Below are 22902 nucleotides of genomic sequence, written 5' to 3' on the forward strand. Positions count from 1 at the left end.
ACATCGTAGCACCAGGCAGGATTTCAACAGCACGTCGTAAAAGTCGTCGTCACTACCGCAAACCAACAGTGGCGCTCCTTCTTAAAGCGACAGCCAAGTCTATTTGGTGTTTACTATCATGACAGTTAAATCACACCACATGTGCTTGTCTTTGTAATCGCTTTGTGACTCTGTATTAGTCCCTATTATGAAACAACTTGGAGCAAAGCTCAACACGGGTGTGCTGGGCACGGCGCCATTGGCCTTCGCCAGCCAAATGCGTCGATGCCAAATTCCCTACGCATTTGGCGCCAGGTGTGCACCAGGCTTTTTGGTAAAATACGCACTTTTCCAAGTTTTAAGGTCTTAATATATTGGGTAATATGAAGACTTCAGATCTGGGGTGAATAATCTTCAACGTGGAGGTTGCGGGCACCAGGTAGACCCTAAGAATGCTTGAGTAGTCTGTGGACAGGTTCTGAAAATAACTGGCCTGAGATGGGTTATTGTGATTTTCTAGGAACTTTGATTACTCACTGGCATGACGTTTTAGTAGTTGACTGAGCCTATTTTACTCAATTTCTAATCATTACAACCTGCTAATAATAGGGTAATATGTATTATATGTTGACCTTTTATACATTTATATCAAACTGGTAGCCTTATGTGCCAATTAGTAGCAAAAAGTACCTTTCGGCTTCAAAAAGGTTGGGGACCCCTGATCTAGACCTTGCTGTGATTAATTGGTATGTCTCCCTTCTTTAGCACTTGGCAAATAAAACACTTCTTGTGTCTTCTTGCAGAAGCAACATCCTTGGACATAAAGGGGAAGTTGCGGAGGAATTCGGTGTGATTATGAACGCATTGTGGGCCGGACTCTACAGGTGCATCAGTCCACGAGACTTTAAGATCACCATAGGAAAGATCAATGATCAGTTTTCAGGCTATGACCAGCAAGACTCTCAAGAGTTGCTACTCTTTCTAATGGATGGGCTTCATGAGGACCTCAACAAGGTAATGTATACGCGTTACCCCAAGCAAGCACAGAGACTGAGCTTTCATTCTCAAAAATACATTCTGTGTATTTTTCCTTTTTTTTCCACGGGGTTTCATTTTGATGGCAAATTAGAGAGTAAGTACATTTTGTGAGCGTGTTCATGTGGCTATGGTGTCATCCAGCGAGTGTGCTCTGTGTGCATCTGTCTGGTCTGATGCTCATCAGAACCTCTGTGCATGTAGACCCAAGACATGACCCATTGCTGCATCTGTTTTACTACATTTGAATGTAGGGCAACAGATGGACAAAATGTGGGTTCTTTAACTTCAAACATGTAATACCTCATATATTACTTAGCTCCTCTAATATCACTTTTGTGGTGATAATAAATTGTGCTATTGTACAGATTTTCTGAAAATTCTGTGTCATATCATCCACTTCAAAGGCAAACAATTAAACATGAAAATGTAAGGAACAATATAGAACTCAGAAAAGTACTTACATTATGATGTGATTTGATTCATTTATATAAAAACTGTTTTTCATTTACAAATAATAGTGTAATTACATATTTCCATTCAATTCCCTCTATACGTTGTTCAGACATCTCTTTCGACCGAGGGGTCCCAGTCCCTGCCCACAGTATGTAACTTAATAATACAACTTTTCCACCATGAAGTCCAGTTGTATATCTGAGTTGAGAATCCTATTCATACTTTTTTTTATAGCAGAATTGTGATGATTTATCTGCAATAATAAAAATAGCTTTGTTGTTGTGGTTGTTATGATTTAGCTTTTAATATTGAGAGTTTTAGGATTTGTTTTTTACTTCTCTTTCCATTTATTTCGCCCAGTTTTTATTTTTAAGGTGATAATTCTGCAATTCATTTCGCCAGGCAATTCACCTAACTTAATAAGGGTAAGTAAGATATATATCAGACAATTTGGTGACTTAGAACCAAAGTGGACTGCATGGTGGAAAAGGCTTATAAATTACATTGAATAGTGTCCTTTTTGTGTGTTGTCATAGCTGCATGCAAATGACACTGGGACTCATTTTAAGTAATTTCAAAGTGTGCCTCAAGTACATGTAATTCCATCATTGATCTGTATTCACCTATTGATGTTTGGATATCTTTTCATCATTTATATTGGAGTGGTTCAAATCACGTGGGTTGCGATACTTTGCTTCATATTTGTTTCTGTGTTTAACCATGCCGGTTTTGTTTGTGTTTCAGGCGGACAACAGAAAACGCTACAAAGAGGAAGACAACGACCACCTGGATGATCAGATGGCTGCAGACCAAGCCTGGAGCAAACATAAGATGCTAAACGAGTCCATCATAGTGGCACTCTTCCAGGGCCAGTTTAAGTCCACAGTGCAATGTCAGACTTGCCACCGTAAGTCTCGAACTTTTGAGACTTTCATGTATCTATCGCTGCCTCTGGCTTCCACCAGCAAGTGCTCTCTTCAGGTCAGTAACACATTTGTTTGGAGGATCGACATCACTAAGTCTCTGAAGCTTACCTAAAGTGTCACACCACAACTTGAAAATCCAAAGAAAGGATTTGTGCTGCTTTACCTTACAGGATTGTCTCAGACTGTTCTCCAAGGAGGAGCGGCTAACAGATAATAACAAGGTCTTCTGCGGGCATTGCAAAGCTCACAGAGATTCCACCAAGAAACTGGAGGTTTGGAAGGTTCCTCCAATTCTCATGGTGCACCTGAAGCGGTCTGTGAAATCTCATTTGTTTGCTCTTAATCGCAAACACAGACTTATTTTTCCTATTCTTTTTGCCATTGTAGCTTTTCCTATGAAGGCAGATGGAAACAGAAGCTGCAGACATCTGTAGACTTCCCCCTCGATGGTCTGGACTTGTCCCAGTATGTCATTGGCCCTAAGCAGCACCTGAAGAGATACAACCTTTACGGAGTGTCTGTGAGTAAAGCTCAGAGCATCAGCTACATCAAGGTTTCAATGCATGATTTGTCATTTTATCACATGGACAGGACAATTTGCATTGCGGTGTGTGAGTCCAATTTGGCATGTTGCACCTTAAAAACACTCATTAAGAGACTAAAGGAAGACTGAGTCAAGTCGTGTTTATTTGTATAGCCCTTCATCACAAGGAGTCTCAAAGGGTTGCACAGACCACAGATGATTGCAAAATACAGACTATTATTACACCAAAACTTAAAAACCTCAACAAGGGGAAAAATTAAGAAACCTTGAGAAGGGATCACACATGAGGCAACATTTTTCTAATACAGTGGTACCAATCTTACAAATGTTTTGGTATCCCAAGTTTTCCAGTATCCAAAGTCAGTGACACTGCCACTAAAGGTTTGCACAAGTACGCGCAAACAGTGCCCTGCATGGTTTATCAGCTATGTGAGACCCTTTCAACCCCCCTGATTTGTCGAGGGAATACAGGCGAAGCATGTCCACTGCCTTTATCGTCTAAAGACAAAAATGGACCCTAAAGTCTACGACAGTGGCGACATGTATCACTTTTTTATCAAGCCGGACAACGGCAATAATTTGAAGCTTTTTATAAATTGGATAGGACAAAATGAGCTGGCTGGGGGACATGATCACAAATTGACGGCACAATTGACGGCTTCTACCACAAAAAAACATCCTGATAAGGCCAAAAGCGGATAGTTAATGGAAAGGCTCAAAGAAAACTGAAACATTTTAAAAGACAAATTAAAAGATCTAGACGGAAACACCAATTGCTGGATCGCTATATTATGTGTTCAGCAACCGAATCCGCACTGCGAGTGGAAAAGCGTGCCAAGAAATTCAATTGACTTTTTTACATCACATTATTTTCATCAATAAAGCTTTGTACAGTAAAATAACTTCATCTTTTGCATTTCCTTAGCTTTATTTTTTGTTTTATTTATTTCATGAGACATATTTATAACCATTAAAACATTATTGTACCTACAGGGGAGGTCCAATTGATTTAATGGTTTTTGGTTTCATTTGATGACCTTGGAACGGATTAATCCAGTTTCAATTCATTTCAAAGGGGAAATGTGTTTCGATTTACAACTGTTTCATTATACGACGTCAGTGCTAGAACCAATTAAATTCGTAAGTATGGGTACCATTGTATTTTAAAGCAGGCATCAAAGGATTTGCTTGTCCTGCACTTTCCACATCCCTTTTGATTATAAACTTGGCTTGAAAACTGATTTTTTTTAATATCTTGTTTTTAAAGGATTGATAAAAGAATTACCCATTTTTTACATTTTGTAGTGTTAGTTACAATATATATATACACTTTAACAGTCTGCAGGGATTCTTCAAAGTTCAGTATACCTGAAATTTCTAACCTGAGGAAACAGTTTTCCCTTGCCAAAAACACGATACGTTACATAATCATATACATTAGAATACAATTTAATACGTATTGTTAGGAATGCCAATTGTCAGTGCAGCATGTTCACTACAAAAAATTAGATTGTGTGTAGTTGTTTTAAAAATTAAATTTCTTGATTTCTTGTTCTCCTGGTGAAAATCGAAAATATTTTACTTAAAATGACTACTTTAAAACAAATTTTAGTATTTGAATCCAAAAAAGTATTTCAAATGATCAAGTATATCTACGTTGGGGAATAGCAGTTGATTTTGCTCGTTTCAAATTTTGTTATTTTAATCAAATTATTATGGGATATAGTAATGCCAAGTTTTTTACAAGGGTTGCGTTCCAAAAAGGTCCTACGATACTCAAAACTGTAATTGAATTACCGGTACTTATTTTCTACTCTGCTATACATTGAAACAAACCCAATTTACAGGCTCAATCATTTGTTTACCAAATAAAAGTACTGTACTTTTTTTTTTTTTTCTTTTTTTTTGCAAATTACTTCTGTGCTGTCAAAATATTTTTTTTAAAATAATCTTGCGACATGCATTACACTAAAGGGCAGAAATAATTTCAGGACACTACGTTTTTTACTTGACATGATACTTTGTCACTATCATGTGGGCATGGGTTTTCGTTTGTAACGGGATTTGAACCGCGGTGAGAGCGGCGAACTCTACCAGTGATACCTAAGACATTGGATTTTCTCATCACACTATCTTAAGTTACGGTACCATAGACGAGTGTTAATATTGTTGTACTTTTCAGACGTTAGAATGACGATACATTTGTCACTTACAATGACAACAAATTCTATTCTATTCACTGTAACATTTGAAATGCACAACGTCATCAACATTCGACTAAAAATAGTGAGATTTTGAGATAAAATCGACTGACTTTTCGCAAGTCATCTATACCACTGTTGGTCCAGTGTTCTGACAACTAGGCTGAACTTGGACCTGTTAAGACTGCACGCCATAACAGAAAGTTTATGTTCAACCGACTGTTAAATTATTTTCTGATATTTGTTCTGTGAAAAATCCAGAGAGGGTTATTTGGTTATTATCCATTTCAATAACAGTGTGATTTTTTTTTTCTGACTTTTGTTGGTTAAAGAATTTAGAAGGGTTATTTGATTGTGTATCTGGAAAAAAAATGTTTCATACGTTTTCTGTTACAAACTGAGAGAATGGAAAAGTTATGTAGCCCTATTAGGAAAAAGTTTTGGAACTTCTTTAGCAGGTCAAGGAATCTAACTTTGTTGGCAATAGAAAGCATCTTCATCTGCCTTTTGGGCCCGGCCGCCTGTGCTTTGGTCGGTCTAGGGCATTTTGTTGACGTGATGTCTTTTAGGGAAATTTGAAATTGAAAAAGATTTGCGCAAACGTAATTTACTGGACGTTCACTAAGCTGTATGAATACAACTCAGACCGCAATGTGACTGACGCAAAGGCAGAAAAGGGCCGGTCTGACTGTTTAGCCAATCAGAATGCAAAACCCACAAATTAGCAATAACGTATACTGGCGTTATAGCAGGATACTTTTTACTGAGTGTAAACACTATACTGTACTATATGGAGTAAGTATTGTACTTGCACATACAGTGCCTTGCAAAAGTATTGACCCCAAGAACTTTTTGACATATTGCCATATTTCAGGCTTCAAACTTGGATATAAAAAGTGAAAATAATTTCCAGGAATCAACAACGTGTGGGACACAATCGTGGAAGAAAAAAACACATTTAACATTTTATATTGTGCTAACAAAACATTGAAAACTAGGCGTTGCAAAAATGTTGGCCCTCTTTGAGTTAACACTTTGTACAACATCCTATTATTGCGATCATAGCCACAAGTCTTTTTAGGTATATCTCAACATGTTATGTACATCTTGAAACAGAAATATTTTCCCATTCTTCTTTACAAAACTGCTTAAGTTCCTTAAAATTTGTAGGTGATCATTCATGCATAGCCCTTTTCAGATCTTTCGGCAAATGCTATTTGGGATTGAGGTCTGGACTTTGGCTTGGCTAGGCACTGTATTCATAATTAATGATCTTCGATTGTATCTCTTGGTTTCAGCTCATTATTTCATTTCTTTTTTTTGAATTTGCTTTTTTCACTAGAACCACTACGGAGGACTTGACGGTGGCCATTACACTGCTTATTGTAAGAACGCCTACAAGCAACGTTGGTTCAAGTTTGACGATCACGAGGTTTCTGATATCTCCACCTCCTCTGTCAAATCTTCTGCCGCCTACATTCTGTTTTATTCCGCCCTGTGATGGAGCTGCTGAAGAACATGAAAAGGTTCTCTCTTTTCCCTCTTCTAAAAATGGGAAGTTGTGGAAACGCATCCATCCTAGAATCTAATAGCTGAAGGATGCCAGAACAATGCAGCACAGCCCCACCACGCCACCCTTCCGCCACTAGAGAACGCTATAGCTGTGGAAAACTTGCTGGCTGCTCATGTTTCTAATCATCTATTTGAGAGATTCCAGTTTGACTCCACCAAGCGCCGCTTTCATTGTAGGGCATGTAGCTGCTACCATATTCGTGACTCGTTGCAGTTAACGCGAACGGACGGATTACTCAAGTGTAGAAACGGCTGCTTCACAGCTGCATAGCTTGTACGTATTTAACAAAGGGGATATTGCACTTTTCCAAAATGTATATAATCTCTAACACGTTCAGCTGTTAATGTCTGTTGTCTATGGACACTGCATAGAAGTTTATGGTCGCGAGTTTCTAATACTAATACATGACCGCCAAAGGGGACCTATCATCTTGTATCATATCAGATTTAAAATCCACCACCGGTATTAGTCAGCATGTCTGTTTAAATGCCTTTTTTTCTGGTTTCTTTCAGAGCGAATTAAAAAATTGCAATCTTTTTTTTTATTTTTTTTTATTAAAGAGACAAAAAAACACCCTTGTCATAAGAACCCTACCTATAATCAAGTGTGTGGTGGTAGGCGCATATATTTGATTCTGAGCTAGATAGACCATTAAATAATAATCTATAGCTTTTACCTTATTCATTGACCAGTGTTTTTATTCCCCTCTTCAATGTTTTTTTTTATATGAATTGTAGGTAATTTAAAATGCATCATAAAATGATTAACCAAGCCTACCTGTTGTGTTTTTTTTTCCTTAAATACAAATCTTATCACTAAAGTTTAAGGAAAGCCTTAATATGGCTTTGGTACTCAGGCCAAAAAATTCATATTTAAAAAAAAGTTTCCTTTGTTCTGTTATTATTTCTGAATTTTATTTTTTGACTCCACCTTGAGTTTCCCTTTCTATGCCATGAAGGTATAAAATGACAAGACAAACGTGGATCATTTGTCAACTGCAAATCATGCAAATCAACACGAGTGGCCTCCCAGAATAGTTAATGATTAGCATAACAGGTCCTTTGTGACGCAAGATGTAGCATCAAAGGATGAGTGGCAATTGTAGTGTTTCAGTTTCACTGTATTTGATCACAAGTATTCATGGTTTATCCATGAACACTCTATGGCGTACGCTTGCTAATTTATTTTGAATGATGTCAATGATGGACATGGCCTTGTATATGCCCCAGTAATGTTGTGAAATGTATTTGCCATTAAATATAACTATTAGAACATACATTTTGATGAAAGTGAATGACTAATTGTCTGAGGGGTATTTTAAGATCTAATCTGTAGATCGTGAAATTTAAAGTATTTTCCATGTAATTGTTTAATCCAGACACCCCAGAAAGGATATTATGAAACTCCTCACATCTTCTGCCCCGCTTATCCTCCCTGGGGTTGTGGGGGTGCTGAAGCCCTTCCAGCCATCTTCTGGCAATGGGCAGGGGACACCCTGAACTGATTGTCAGCCAGTTGCATGGCACAGACAATTCACATGCTTATTCACACCGAGGAACAATTTGGATCCGCCAATCAGCCTAACATGCATGTATTTGCAATGTTTGTGGACACCCACGCAGGCACAGGGAGATCATGCATTTGCTAGCTCTGTACAGGGAGGCTTCATCATCTGGAGTTGAACCCTGGATCTTTGCACATGGGGCTGCGTGCTAAACACCCAGTCTCTGTGCTGCCCCCTTCCAAGAGTACTAGATGACAATTTGATAATGCAGGCAAGCAAAGTACAATAAAATGGATGAAGAGAATGATGTTTTCATGTGATTTCACTCTCGGGGGTGCTCAATCAAATAGTATTTATTAAATAAATAAAAAACAGGAACAACAAAACAGGTCTCATTAGAACTACCAAAGTGTGCCATGAGATTGTTGTTTTTCTTGTAAATGTTAGTTATCATTTCTCACTGCTTTCAAATATTTGCCACGTTTGCAGAGGTGGAGCCGAATGCGGGGAAGCAGGAATGGAGGAAGGTGTGTCTTCAAACAAGGGTATTTATTGACAAAAACCAGGAACAACAAACTATAATAAACCAGGTCTCAAAACGACTCCCAAAGTGTGCAGAACCAGATACAAAAACCATACTTGACATAATATCAGAAGAACAAACAGCTGGGAAATGCAATGACTCGACATAGTGTGCTGTCCAAGCAGTCAATACAAAGGCTTGGTATAATTAGGAACAGGTGTGTGGTGATTAGGCTCAGGTGTGTCCAGTTCCAAATACAGCTGGTGCCCTTTGAGGGAGGTGGTGTACTAGATCGTGACATTGCCTCCCTATCGAGAGCTGGATGCCAGATGGACAAAAAAAGCAAAGCAAAAACAAAAATGACAGAGGCTGCATCAAACAGGCCTTCACCTGAACGGGACGACTGAAAGTCATTGTCCGTCCCTGCCGAAACAGGGCGAGAAGCAGCCGAGGACTCCTTATGACCAGAACTGGGGGATTCGAGGGTCCTTGCCCCTCTTCGCTGAAGTTGGGGACTAGTTGCAGCAGGGTAACCTTATCCCTGCCACCAGGACAGGGACCAGAAGCGACTGAGGGACCCCCTCCTCGCAGCCGAGACAAGAAACAGAATTGGCCGATGGGCCTTCTCATGGCCGCGGGAACATGTGCAAGGAGGCAGTCTTTTGATGCCAAAAAGAGGACTGAGTAGATGGACGCCTTCTGCTGGTTCTGTTGGTGTCCAGGTTATTCTATCACATTTTGTCGAGGTGTAGCCATATGTGGGGAAGCCGTATTTATTGAATGAAAAAACAGGAACAGTAAACAACAACAAAACAGGTCTCATAAGAACTACCAAAGTGCGCAAACCAGAAACAAATCAAATTTGACATGATGACAGAATACCGGATGGAGGTGTCGTGGAAATCGCAATGACAATGACCCAGCTCGGTGTGTTGTCCCAATAGTCAATATAAAGGTTTGTTATAATTAGGTGTGTGATTAGATTTTGGTGTATCTAGTTCCAGATTGTGAAAGTTTCCATCAAATATATATGATAACCTTCAGTGACTCTATGAAATTATTTTGAATTGAGCATTTTCCTGAAGGTAGCCTTCTGCACAAGAACATAGAATGGAATATACCTTTATTATTGTTACTAAATGGGTTGAACATATTGTGACAACGAAAGTGGACGTGGCACTCCAGTATCACATTTTACTGAGAGAATTTTTAAAAAAAAAGATAATTTACACAAAGTGTGGGCATATAGAGGCTACATATAAGATATTTACATTAGGTGTTTACGTACAGTTTTGGGATCGTATCAGTGCATTCATTATCCGCACTGCTTATCCTCAGTTTAGGGTCGCAGGGAGCACCAAACCAGTCTTCATGTATTATGACTTCATCACAGGCCCACGATCTTTGGTGTCCGGAATGTTTTGCGACTGTAAAGCAGGACGTAAGCGTCTGGAGATTGCACGTGACTGCCGTTTAGCTCCCGGACCGCAGAGTCATCAAAGCAGTGCCATGATCGTGTCAGAGCGTTGTGGCAGAGAGCCGTGTAGTGACCCATGTTCAGGTGGCCTACATGGTTCTGAAGATGAAATAGTTTCCATTTAGCAGAAAAGAACTGGTCAACGGCACTTTAGTGTTCGCATGAAGAATATGATTGAAAATACAGCACACAGCAGACTTTGTTTGCAAATACTAGAAATATTTTTCATGGGATAGCATTGAAAAAAAATTGAAACTCTAATAAGAAAATGGACCATTTTAAAGGGACACTGTAGTAGTGGACCCCCAGATGTCGCTGTATTGTCTGGTGCAACCTAAAACGAGTAGTACCAAGCATAAGAATACAAACTACGGAGACTGAAAGTGACCCAAACGCAACATTTTTACTTCATAACTCTGCGCGACTCTCCACCACATGTTTTCTGGTCTTTGGTTTCGTGTAACAGCAAGATGGCGAAAAATCATGTATGCTCCCTTTTGATGAGGCTGGTGTCATGTCAATTTAGTGGCGGGCCGTGCATTTCACACTTAAGCTTTTAGAAGTGCTACATCTAAATCAATCCAACCCTCAAAAACTATTTTATGGCTATAAAACATTCACTGCAGCTACAGGTGCGACACGTATAAAAAAATAAATAATAACCTCATAGAATTTCAATATTATTGAGGAATATAGCCATGTTTTACCCACCAAAAATCTTTTTACGTGTGAACAAAATCCATCCTCTTTCCTCAAAATTTCAATTACTCTGTTGTACAGATTATCCGTTTGTTTCAGTTCCAATAAAAAGTTTTCTATCGACATCATAATTAATACTGAAAGTCGAGCATGCCCTGTCGTATTTTTGGCATGCGTTTTTATTTAACATTTATAATAACACTATTATTGTAGTTCATGGATTTTTGCTTGTTAAAATATTTTTGATTCTGTTATTTCACCTCTAGAAGGTGCTAAGTAAATCGTCATCATGGCGGCGCCCTGTTCGGCTGCGGCTGCATCGGCTTGCAACGGTTTTTTTACACGTCGGCCATAAGATCCAGTCTTCGACTCAGTTTTGATGGCGCACAAAGTCGGCTCGAACTGCAGATTAAGATACGATCGCAGTTTTTTTTGCTGGATATGCGATCATCCAGACATCAAGCGCTCGGTGTTTATTAGCCACGGACTGCTATGTCAACAAGACCCAGCGGCCTACAAAGCAGCGAAGCAGAGTGGCGAGACAGCGGCGTGACCGCCGAACGAGGACATCAAGCGCTCGGTGCTACGACCACTCGACATCAAGCGCTCGGTGCTACGACCACTCGGGAGTGTTTATTAGCCACGGACTGCTATGTCAACAAGACCCAGCGGCCTACAAAGCAGCGAAGCAGAGTGGCAAGACAGCGGCGTGACGAGGAAGCGGGCCGGGCTAACAGCTAGGCTAAAGGCTAACCCCTCTAACATCCATTTTGCTCTCCAACGTTCGCTCTCTGGACAATAAACTGGACCATTTAACAACTGGAAGTGGCATCGAACCGCGAGATGTCGAACTGCTGCGCTAAAATTCTGACGAAGACATGGTTAATCTTATCTATCCCGGCTGACGTTCAAAGAACCTGTGCTGGTCAGATGTATCGACATTTCGTTCTGTATACACGTGTACATGAATGACAATAAAGTAAATCTGAATCTGAATCTGAATCTGAATAATGTCCCTGTAAATTCTAGGTTTGTATTGAGTTCCACAGGACTCCTCTTCCAGTTCTTGACTCAATAGAGATGGTGGGTGTTACATACCTGTCAACCTGTGCGTTTTTTCCGTACAAAGTACGTTTTTTAAGCATTTTAAGACAAGTACGACGTACAAGAAATCTGTACAGAAAAACGCAAATTTGTCAATGATGGGTACCATCCGGTATACACCGACAATCAAGTCAAAGGAGTTTGCCGCGGAAGCCTCTATCTCGGTATTGTTTTTTTCGATGCAAACGAAGCGAGTGGTTTGATGCTACTGTTCGCATGCGTCTTCCGCCTGGGGATTTCCCATCATGCATCATTCCGAAAAAAAAAAAAAAATGGTGTACAATTATTTTGTACGTGAAAATACGAGAGTTTGTACGGGCATGGAGCCGTGGAGGTTGACAGGTATGGTGCTAAAGGTGGTCCACGTAACTTCAAAATATTGCACTGGCTGATGCCATTTTTTGGCTAAAATCATCATTACAGCTCCTTTTATTCCGCATCAGTGAAATTCGTGGACGCACTTAAATAGATTCATACTTTTCAATCTTTTTGGGGTTTAGGTTTGCGTTTGGACTGTATTTGAAATGGTCCCTTTCTTACTTTCATCATTTTCATCATAGACTAAAAGAAAACCACCAGCACGCGCCTGAAATCACTCGGACCAACTTTTATCTATCTGCAGGTAGCCATTTTGAGAATGCGAAGTGAAAGTGAAGATTACATAAATTGCAACAACCAATCATGCTCTCTGAAGCGGAGCCATTGTTGGTCATTAGCTAAGGCCTAAAAGCTTTCAGGATCAACTCTAAACATCGCCACGCTCTGAGATTAATTAACTCTCATGGCATGCAGGTACATATTATGTACATTTTCATGTATTTTGTATTTTCAATCAAAGAGAGAACATTAGATAGTAAACATTTGGAAGCTCAAATTTCCCCAGGGTTGTGAAAACAGGCAGATCAGGGGTGGGCAACTATTCAAAATTGTGGCTAACAGGCCCATCGGGGATCCCTATCCAAATTTTTAATTTATGAATAAATATACATGCTATATTGCTTTTTATATTTAGTTTTTAACAAGACTGGCATCATCAAATTAGTTTTGAAACGCTCACATTTAAAGCAAAATAACCAATTAGGTCCCTGTTTTCAGGACTTAATTTGATAGTTTGGTAGTATCACTGTTGTATTTTTTTTAGTAATTCTGCAGTCGGATTTTTGTATTATCTCTAGTATTTTTGCAGTATTACTGTAGTTTTATTTTTGTAGTCTTGTAGTATTTTCTTAGTAGTATTTTGGTAGTATTTCCTTTGTAGCATTTTTTTGTAATGACTTACATTTTTGTAGTATTTCCCTAGTAGATTTTTTATAGTATATCTACAGTATTTTTTGTCATATTTCTGTTATAATATTTCTCAAGTCGTATTTTCATTGTGCTTCTGTCATAATATTTTTTGTAGTCGCATTTATTTATTAAAGTATTACTGTAATTGTATGTTCTTCGTAGTATGTTCGTAGTATTTCCGCTGTATCTTTCCAGTTCTTTCCATCGTAGTATTTTTGTTATATTTCTGTAGAACTATTTTTAGTATTGTAATACTCATCTCATCTCATTAGCTGCACCGCTTATCCTCAGTAGGGTTGCGGGGTGCTGGAGCCCATCCCAGCAATCATCGAGCAGTGGGCAGGGGACACCCTCAACTGGTTGCCAGCCAATCGCAGGGCACACAGGGACAGACAACTCGCTCGCTCATTCACACCTAGGGACAATTTGGACCGGCCAATCCACCTGAAATGCATGTCTTTGGAATGTGGGAGGAAACCGGAGTGCCCGGAGGAAACCCACGCAAGCACGGGGAGAACATACAAACTCCGCACAGGAAGTCCGGTGGCTGGATTTGAACCCACACAGGAGGTTCCCAAGACCTTAGAACTGTGCCGCACACGCGCTAACCACTGCGCCGCCGTGCTGCCCCTATTGTAATACTAGTAATATTTAGTAGTATTTTATAGCATATTTTACCTTTCAGAATACAAGCAAAACAATATATTAGTTCCCTATTTGGAAGCACTAAATTTTATTTTTAGTTTTTTAGTGATTTTGCAGTATTTCTGTCGTAGTATTTTTGTTGTAAACACACAAATGGACAATGCGGAAAATGTTGGCACAAAAAAGGGTTTCTATTTACTAATGTGTATATATATAACGATGAAGTAGAATTGACTTCCTGTGGCAATCTAGGTAACTTTAGTAAACATTTACCTGAGAGAATAAAGATGGATATTTGAAAACCGGTACCACTAAGTTTACTCACCACAACTGCATAGAGATGATAGAAAGAGCAGGACTGGTTCTGCGCTGAGCAGGACAGAAAGGAGCTTACATCAAGCTCAGTGGAGTATATGACATTAGTCCTCAGTTTCACTTGGTTCTTCCCTTTACAGCCAAACCTACAGGAAATTTGTTTAGCAGAAAAGAACTGGTCAACGGCACTTTAGTGTTCACATGAAGAATATGATTGAAAATACAGCACACAGCAGACTTTGTTTGCAAATACTAGAAATATTTTTCATGGGATAGCATTGAAAAAAAATTGGCAGATCAATAATGCAGAGGATTTCAGTATCCAGTCTCAGTGGTTTGTTAGCAATTACCGTTTAAGGTGCAGCACAAGGATTTCAGGAGGTCTTTCGAGATAAGTACGAAGAACAGTTTCTTTTCTCAGTTCACAAATTGAGCAGAGCAGAGTCTCTCTGCCAGTCAGGAGACTTTCCTCAAAGAACAAAGACAAGCACTCCTGTGCAAGATGGACACGTTACAGCTGTTTAAAACCGTCTGGGCATCCCTGATCAATACAGGTTTTACACTATAATGCTTTGGTTGTTCAGATCAGCAATTTCAGTTCAATAAATAAATCTACATCAGGCATGAAAATCAGTCACTTTTTTTCGAAATTCACTGTCAAAAAATAGGTGAACTACGTCAATTGTGTAGATCCAAGAAGAAAATATATTTTTTATCGTGAGATTTCGCAGAGAGTTAATCAGGTATTTGAGGTGATGCGTTTAAATTAAAATCAATGTAGTTCCTCGCAGGTATCCTATTTTGGGAATCTGGGACTTAAAGTCTGGGTGCGCGTTATACACAAGATTTTACGGTAGTTTATTACCGTATTTGCGCAATGGTCAATCAGTCGAAAAATATCACTGATCACTACCGCAAAACACTGGATGCAACAGAAATCGAACACGGGTCGCAAGCTAACCCCTAGACCAACAGTGATATGGATGACATATGAAAAGGCGTTACATTTTATTTCATTATCACACTATTTTTAATAACTGCACAAGAGACAAATGGAGAATGGAGAAAACAGAGAGGTTGTCTTTAGAAATGTAAATAGGAGCAAAATAGCACGATGAGGAACTCATCGACTCTTACAGTGCATCCGGAAAGTATTCACAGCGCTTCACTTTTTCCACATTTTGTTATGTTACAGCCTCATTCCAAATTGTATTAACTTAATCTCTTATCTCAAAATTCTACACAAAATACTCCATTATGACAATGTGAAAAAGTTTTTTTTTTAACTTTTTTTGAATTTATTAAAAATAGAAAACTAAGAAATCACATTTACATAAGTATTCACAGCCTTTGCCATGAAGCTCAAAATTGAGCTCAGGTGCATCTTTTTTCCACTGATCATCCTTGAGATCTTTCAACAGCTTAATTGGAGTCCACCTGCAGTAAATTCAGTTGATTGGACATGATTTGGAAAGGCATACACCTGTCTATATAAGGTCCCACAGTTAAGTGTGCATGTCAGAGCACAAATACCAAGCATGAAGTCAAAAGAACTGTCTGTAGACCTGCGAGACAGGATTGTCTTGAGGCACAAATCTGGGGAAGGATACAGAAAAATTTCTGCTGCTTTGAAGGTCCCAATGAGCACAGTGGCCTCCATTATTCGTAAATGGAAGACATTTGGAACCACCAGGACTCTTCCTAGAGCTGGCCGGCCTTCTAAACTGAGCGATCGGGGAAGAAGGGCCTTAGTCAGGGAGGTGACCAAGAACCCGATGGTCACTCTGTCAGAGCTCCAGCGTTCCTCTGTAGAGAGAGGAGAGCCTCTTAGAAGGACAACATTCTCTGCAGCAATCCACCAATCAGGCCTGTATGGTAGAGTGGCCAGACAAAAGCCACTCCTTAGTAAAAAGAACATGGAAGCCCGCCTGGAATTTGCCAAAAAGCACCTGAATGACTCTCAGACCATGAGAAACAAAATTCTCTGGTCTGATGAGACAAAGATTGAACTCTTTGGTGTGAATGCCAGGCGCCATGTTTGGAGGAAACCAGCCACCGCTCATCACCAGGCCAATACCATCCCTACAGTGAAGCATGGTGGTGGCAGCATCATGCTGTGGTGATGTTTTTCAGCAGCAGGAACTGGCAGACTAGTCAGGATAGAAGGAAAAATGAATGCAGCAATATATAGAGGTATCCTGGATGAAAACCTGCTCCAGAGTGCTCTTGACCTCAGGCTGGGGCAAAGGTTCATTTTTCAGCAGGACAACGACCCAAAGCACACAGCTAAGATCTCAAAAGATTGGCTTCAGAACCACTCCGTGAATGTCCTGGAGTGGCCCAGCCAGAGTCCAGACTTGAATCCGATCAAACATCTCTGGAGAGATCTGAAAATGGCTGTGCACAAACGTCTCCCATCCAACCTGATTGAGCTTGAGACTTATTGCAAAGAAGAATGGGCAAAACTGCCTAAAGATAGGTGTGCTAAACTTGTGGGATCATATTCAAAAAGACTTGAGGCTGTATTTTCTGCCAAAAGTGGATCAACAAAGTATTAAGCAAAGGCTGTGAATACTTATGTAAATGTGATTTCTTAGTTTTCTATTTTTAATAAATTCAAAAAAGTAAAAAAAAACTTTTTCACATTGTCATAATGGAGTATTTTGTGTAGAATTTGGAGATGAGATTAAATCAATACAATTTTGAATGAGGCTGTAACATAACAAAATGTGGAAAAAGTGAAGCGCTGTGAATACTTTCCGGATGCACTGTATGTTTCTAATGATAAATCGGACTTTAAAGAACATTAAATGAATACATTGTGAATTTTATGTTAGTATTTTGTTCAATAATTTATTATAATCGTGGCTGCACAAATTCAACAACGTTTGTCACTTATAATTCTTAGTTTGAGCTAAGAAAAAGCGAAACAACATTTTTTACCGATTTTGAATAAAAAAATTGAGGTGCGCATTACACATGAATAGAGAATCTCCTCTACCTTTCTCACTTTTTTAACCCCTGACCTATTTTCATGCCTGAACATACATACTATAAAGCAGAAAAACAAAGTGGTGTTTATTAAATAAATTTACGTTTATGGAATTTTTAGAAAGTGTGCAATTATTACTTAAACAAAAGTATTTGGGCACCTGAAAAGACAAATGACATCAATATTTAGTAAATCTTCCTTTTGCAAAAAATAACAGCCTCCAAACTCTTTATATAGCTACTAGTGAGGGTCTGGATTCTTCATATTTATGAAACATCTCTAGTTCAGTCAGGTCTGACAGACCATCCACTCTGAATTACACTATGGATTTTCAATAGTCAAGTCTTTGGACATAGATGGCCATTCCAGAACGTTGTTCTCGTTCCTCCGCACGAGTGTCTTAGTAAAATTGGAACCGTGTTTAGGGTTGTCTTGTTAAAGTACAGTATCCAGTTCCTAGGTATCTTCAACCTTGTCTCTGATTCTTGAACATTGTTCATAAGTATCTACTGATACTGATTGGAATCTCTATGACCTTCAACTTTTAACAAGATCGCCATTGCTTGCACTGGCCACACAGGCCCACAGCATGATGAACCACCATGGAATTTTACAAGTGTTTGTCTTGGAATGCTGTGTTTTTCTTTATCAATCCACAGAACCTTATTCCAAAAGGAAGTTGGCTTGTGCACATGTGGTAAAGCATACTTCAAGCAACTGGTGGCATGTGCACAGAAAAGGCTATTGCCTGATTACCCTACCCTACAGAATCTGGAAAACAAATTTAGTGTTCCAAAAATGAAAATAAAACAACAACGGTGCCCAATTTTATGCACAATCCCACTTTTGTTTAATTATTGCATACTTTCTCTAAATCTTCATTACACTTCTCAAATATTGCTCATTGTCTTTTTTCTGCCACATGTTATATTTAGCTAAAAGTAGTGGTCTAAAGAGCCAAATTATTTATAAAGAAAAATCTGGAAAATTATCGTCCTAAAACTTTTTCATATGGTTATAACAAAAAAAAGTCAACGACAAATATTATAATGCTCCTGTAAAATTATTGCATCCATAGTTGTATACAAATTGTCACCCCCAATGCACCTGAATTGAGCATTTGCTGAAATGTGTTGGTATGGGTAAGGAGAGTACAGTGAAGGTCTGTGTGCTATGGGTTTGGTGTTCGCACTGCATGCAGACCGACACAAAGCTGAGCATGCCTTCAAACAACTTCGAAACGATGGTGTGCTCCTTTAATCCATTGGCATCGTTTTTAACCTGGTCTCGTTTCAGCTGTTTGGAAGAGCACATCTTGCGCCTCTCAACCTGTAAATCAGCCATAGTAGCAAAGATTGGTGTTATGCTGTGCACAATCATCCCATGATACTTTCAAGACCAAGAATTTTGTGTTCTTTTCCAGAAACTATGCAAAAGTAATGGAAAAAACACGCTACCTAATGGTGTAGTTTTGGCATGGATGGAGGGGATGTGTCCCCCAGCCATATTGAGCAATCATCGTTTTCAATAATCATATGTGATCACTTTAAAAAATTAGCAATGTCCCACCATTACCAAAATCAAACCTACACCCTTGAAGCTACCTTCACTAGGTCATCATGAAGTGCATTGAAGAGGTGTAAGAGAAGCTCCTGAGCATCCTGCTGAGAGTGATTATTGAACTGTGGCAGGATAGAACACAACAAAGCTCTGGCTTCCACTGTGGCACTGCTGGAGCTCCTCCCCAGCCACATCTGCTCCAGGAGGCTGACTAAAACTCGGGCCACGAGACACTTGACTCTGAAAGAACATAGGTTGGCACAGGGAAAAAAATCCGTCCTTTTTAATTAAACAATAGAAATCTATTGAGCTCTTGATTCAAAGTCCAAAAAGTCTAACTCAAAGCACACTACTGAAAAGCGTCCATTGCTGGTCTAACCGTGCAAACTCCTTCCGTGTGTCCTGATGAAGGAGATGCTCAACCAGAGGCACCGTGGAACAAACACACTGCAACACGGCATTCAAGTAGCACAAGTTTCCAGAGTTGTCCAAACCACACACACCTGGTCCATCCCACCAGGGCGGTCGGTTTTCCATCACCTGATTGCTGTTGCTGCTGCTGGTTTTCCTACATTCAAACAGAAATTGTCAAAGTCGTCAATATTTGAATTATTTGGTCCAATTTGGCATTTTGAAAAGGTCCAGATAACTTCTATAGAATTTGTACATACTGTATCATTTAATTAAAGGGCGGGATTTCCCATTTCACATCCGCAATGGGTTATTTTTTTACAACTGCAACACAACTGATTCTAGGGATCAGGACCATTATCAAGAATTTGCAAAACTTGCAGATAATCTGATTACATGAAAGAGGTTTTATGAGGAATGAAAATTCTAAACCTGCAGGACATTGGCCTTCAAGGACAATGATTGTGAGTCTGATTTAGTTTGTAGACTGACCTTTGTTTGGGCAACTTTGTCAGACTTTGCTTCTCCCAGTATGATGTACTGCAAAGCCGAGGCAGGAAAGGCACTCCGGTACTGTTGTCAAAAGCCAACTGAGAAGCCAAAGTTTTTGTGAACTGGGACAGCTGGATCTGCCTACCTGAGCTCTGCATGGTGTGCAGCACAAATGTGTTGATGAATATTATGTGCAGTGTCACCCAGAGACCAGGAAGCAGCACGTCTTCCGGTGATCCGAAAAAGTCGGACATTGGAAAAAGGAGCGCTGGCCCGGTCCAGCCTTTGAGATGAGCTGCTAAAAGGGAAAGTGAAAACATCTTAGGTGTGGTTTCCACCGGTAAAGTTTGTGACTTAACTGTATGAATCTTGATATCTGTGTCAGGAAACATATTAGCCAGCTTTTCCTCCATCTGAAAACATATGTCCAACCACACCACCAGGTGTTTGTGACTACAGAAGGGTCTGATCAGATGTTCAACCACCTGTACAACCACTGGCTTTCTTTTCTTTCTCTGGAGCTGCTCTGGGACGTACAGGTACATGTTGCAAATGAAGCCTGACTGTTTATCGTAGAGGATGGCAAGATGAAGTGAGCACAGAGTCTGTTGGTGCCAAAGTTGGTATTTCTTCACAGCCAGGTTTATGCCAGGTAGGTATAATCCTTGATAGCGCTTGGTCACACGACTGCAGAAAGCAGACAGGGCTTCCATCTTACCTTTGTCCTCAAGCCGGCTCAGACGCTGCAGGCAACTTTGGAAGCAATTCCTCTTGAGTACCCCCTTCCATCCTTCTAACCCGAAGCTTAACTCACACTCCCCCAGCGAGAGACCGTCCTGCAGAACCATGGAGAAGCAAGTCAACATCTCAGTGTAATCCTCTCCTGAGAAAAGGACGTCTTGCTCCTTTCTTTGAGGTCGAGGTGGTCCACATCTCAGCACAGAGCCTCTCCTAATCAACTCCCGCATGGCTCCTCGATCCAGCACCTGCAGAAGTAGCTCCCGGGCTGTGTAGTATACCTGATAAGCCGGCCCTGTTGTCTGAGTCTCACTGAAAGGCTTGACTTTCTTGGACCTGAAGATGTTTGGCAGACACAGGGTTTCTTGATCAAAGTCTCCGGGCTGACCTTCCACTAGATGGTAATCTTTAACTATCCAGTCACACTCTTTCACTGACAAAGCTTTAGCCTTCATTGTTTTAGCCTGCCAAAAAAATGTCATGCTAAAGATGCTTGTTTTCTCCTTTGGTGATCCACGACACGTTGTCTGTGTGAGGTTATTGTCAGCCGTGCTAAGGTGCGAGCTAAGCAGTTACAATACCCAAAAGGGTTGGCGGTTGTGGTTGCTCATTGTTAAAGGATGCCTACCAAAGTGTATACTGTACACATATAAATATGCATGTATAGCGTGGTCTCAGGTGATACATGTCCACTACAGAATGTACTGCTGAAGGAGATCTCCAGAGACATTTGTGTCCTGGCAACCTGCAAACATAACAAGCTGTACATAGGGAACCCTAGCTCCCACGACACCATTTGTGCTTTTGTAGCTGTTTACTTTTAGAACTGTATTTCAAACTTAAACCTCCTTTATACTGATCTCCAAAATGAGGGTATTAAAGATCATCACTTGTCCATGATATCAACAAAAGACAAAACATGTCACGTACTGTGACTAATATACACAGCAGATTGAATAGCACAAGCCTTAGTGTAAAAGAAAGGGTTGCTTCGGGTGTCAAACTTGCGTATGTCGCCAATGCTAAAGGCAGCCAGCAAGCAGCCTAAACTTGATGAAAGCAGCTAAAGTTGCTGAAGCCAACATCAAAGGCAAGTTCTCGTCAGGTGCCTGTTGTCAGTCGTATACGGTTCTGCATAAAAGACATCTTCTTTTGGTTAAAAAGTGAATGTGCAAAAATGGTGTGGTTGAAAAACAACTTTTGGGGACAAAATTTGGAGACCATTGGGTCAAACACACTAGGTAAACACAAACTAAATTTGGACAACAATAGATGGGCTGAGCAAAATCAAATTTAACATCTACTTTTGGACTAAATCAAGTCTATTACAGACCAGATTTAGCCCAAAGTCCAGAAGTCTTCAGGTGCTGGGTAGGATTTCTTTGTCTTTATGTCTAGGTAGTTTCTGTCTAGTTTATTTTAATTGTTTTTTTCCGTGGATTTACGAAAGGTTCAAGCCTCTTGGGTAAAATTATAACTTACAACCTTCCTCTGTAATGACAATGCCTAATCATAGGTGTGTAATCTTTGGAAGCAGAACTATCCTCACGTAGTCCTTGGATTTGCCAATGAGGTATACCCTAGATTTATTACTATATGAACACATATTTGTGATTGCTTATCTGTCGTTTCTATGTTTTAAAATAATGTTATAAAATATTTTTTAAACAGTTGACAGTTTGGGGTGGCAGTAGCTCAGGAGGTAGAGCGCTCGTCTTGGGATCAAGGTATCCCAGTTCGAATCCCGGCTTGTCCGTGTTACATGTCGAAGTGTCCTTGGGTAAGACATTGAACCCCTAATACCCCCAATAAGCAGGTTAGCGTCTTACATGGCTGCAATACAAGGCCGCTATTGGGAAATGTGAAACACAATGTAAAGCTCTTTGGGAAGTCATTGACTTGAAAAGCGCTATATAGCAGATCATTTCATTTCATTTCACATTACGACTGGCCTTAAACTGACCCAAAAATGTATCTTTACAAAATATTGCAAGCATCGTTTTCCTCAACCGTAGTAGCAGCAAATAACATTAACGTCCTCATCAATATTTATTTAAAAAATCTGAACGGATTGTACATGTTTTTTAAAGCAAGTATTTAGCCCACTTGGTGTTGTAAAAGGATAACGGGATGTTTAGACGTGTTCTAAGGTATGGGCACGGCACCCGGATGATGCGGCAGGGGTAAACCAGTAAAAGCTGTCGGGCACTGCTGTTGAACAGAAGAGTGTGTTGTGTCACCCTGACCCCAGTGACACGGCTGCTTTCTTGTGTCCCGTTTTATCTGGAGGGACGAAAGCATGACCAAGCTTGGGTGCCGGGGTGCTTAACTTGTCCGGGTGTTTGGGCATTTGGGTTGGCCGTGGTCCAAAAATTTGAGTGTGTGTTTTTGCTCCTTTTTTAATTTTCTTTGTTTTTGTATGTGTTTGTATTGCTGTCGGT

General features: G+C 39.9%; 2 protein-coding genes across 4 annotated transcripts in view; one reads left to right on the top strand and one right to left on the bottom strand.

The window, feature by feature from the left end:
• The window catches only part of usp8 (ubiquitin specific peptidase 8), a 17244-nt gene extending 9754 nt beyond the window's left edge, over positions 1 to 7490 (top strand). For all 3 annotated transcript variants that reach the window (XM_088334280.1, XM_088334283.1, XM_088334281.1), the window contains 5 exons: positions 783 to 993; positions 2215 to 2451; positions 2567 to 2709; positions 2784 to 2916; positions 6484 to 7490. In XM_088334280.1, the coding sequence (XP_088190406.1) occupies positions 783 to 993; positions 2215 to 2451; positions 2567 to 2709; positions 2784 to 2916; positions 6484 to 6642 (883 nt within the window). In that variant the 3' untranslated portion in view covers positions 6643 to 7490. The remainder of the gene's footprint in view (positions 1 to 782; positions 994 to 2214; positions 2452 to 2566; positions 2710 to 2783; positions 2917 to 6483) is intronic.
• Positions 7491 to 10128: 2638 nt separating this feature from the next.
• Positions 10129 to 21216, bottom strand: LOC148367393 (uncharacterized). Its single transcript, XM_088334892.1, is given in 8 exon segments — positions 10129 to 10317; positions 14279 to 14414; positions 14619 to 14761; positions 18368 to 18589; positions 18865 to 19060; positions 19200 to 19388; positions 19724 to 20925; positions 21109 to 21216. Coding segments are annotated over 8 exon segments (2385 nt in total).
• Positions 21217 to 22902: the final 1686 nt, after the last annotated feature.

The sequence above is a fragment of the Urocampus carinirostris genome, chromosome 4, assembly GCF_059441175.1.
Source record: "Urocampus carinirostris isolate Australia breed hairy pipefish chromosome 4, RoL_Ucar_1.0, whole genome shotgun sequence".
Taxonomy (NCBI): Eukaryota; Metazoa; Chordata; class Actinopteri; order Syngnathiformes; family Syngnathidae; genus Urocampus; species Urocampus carinirostris.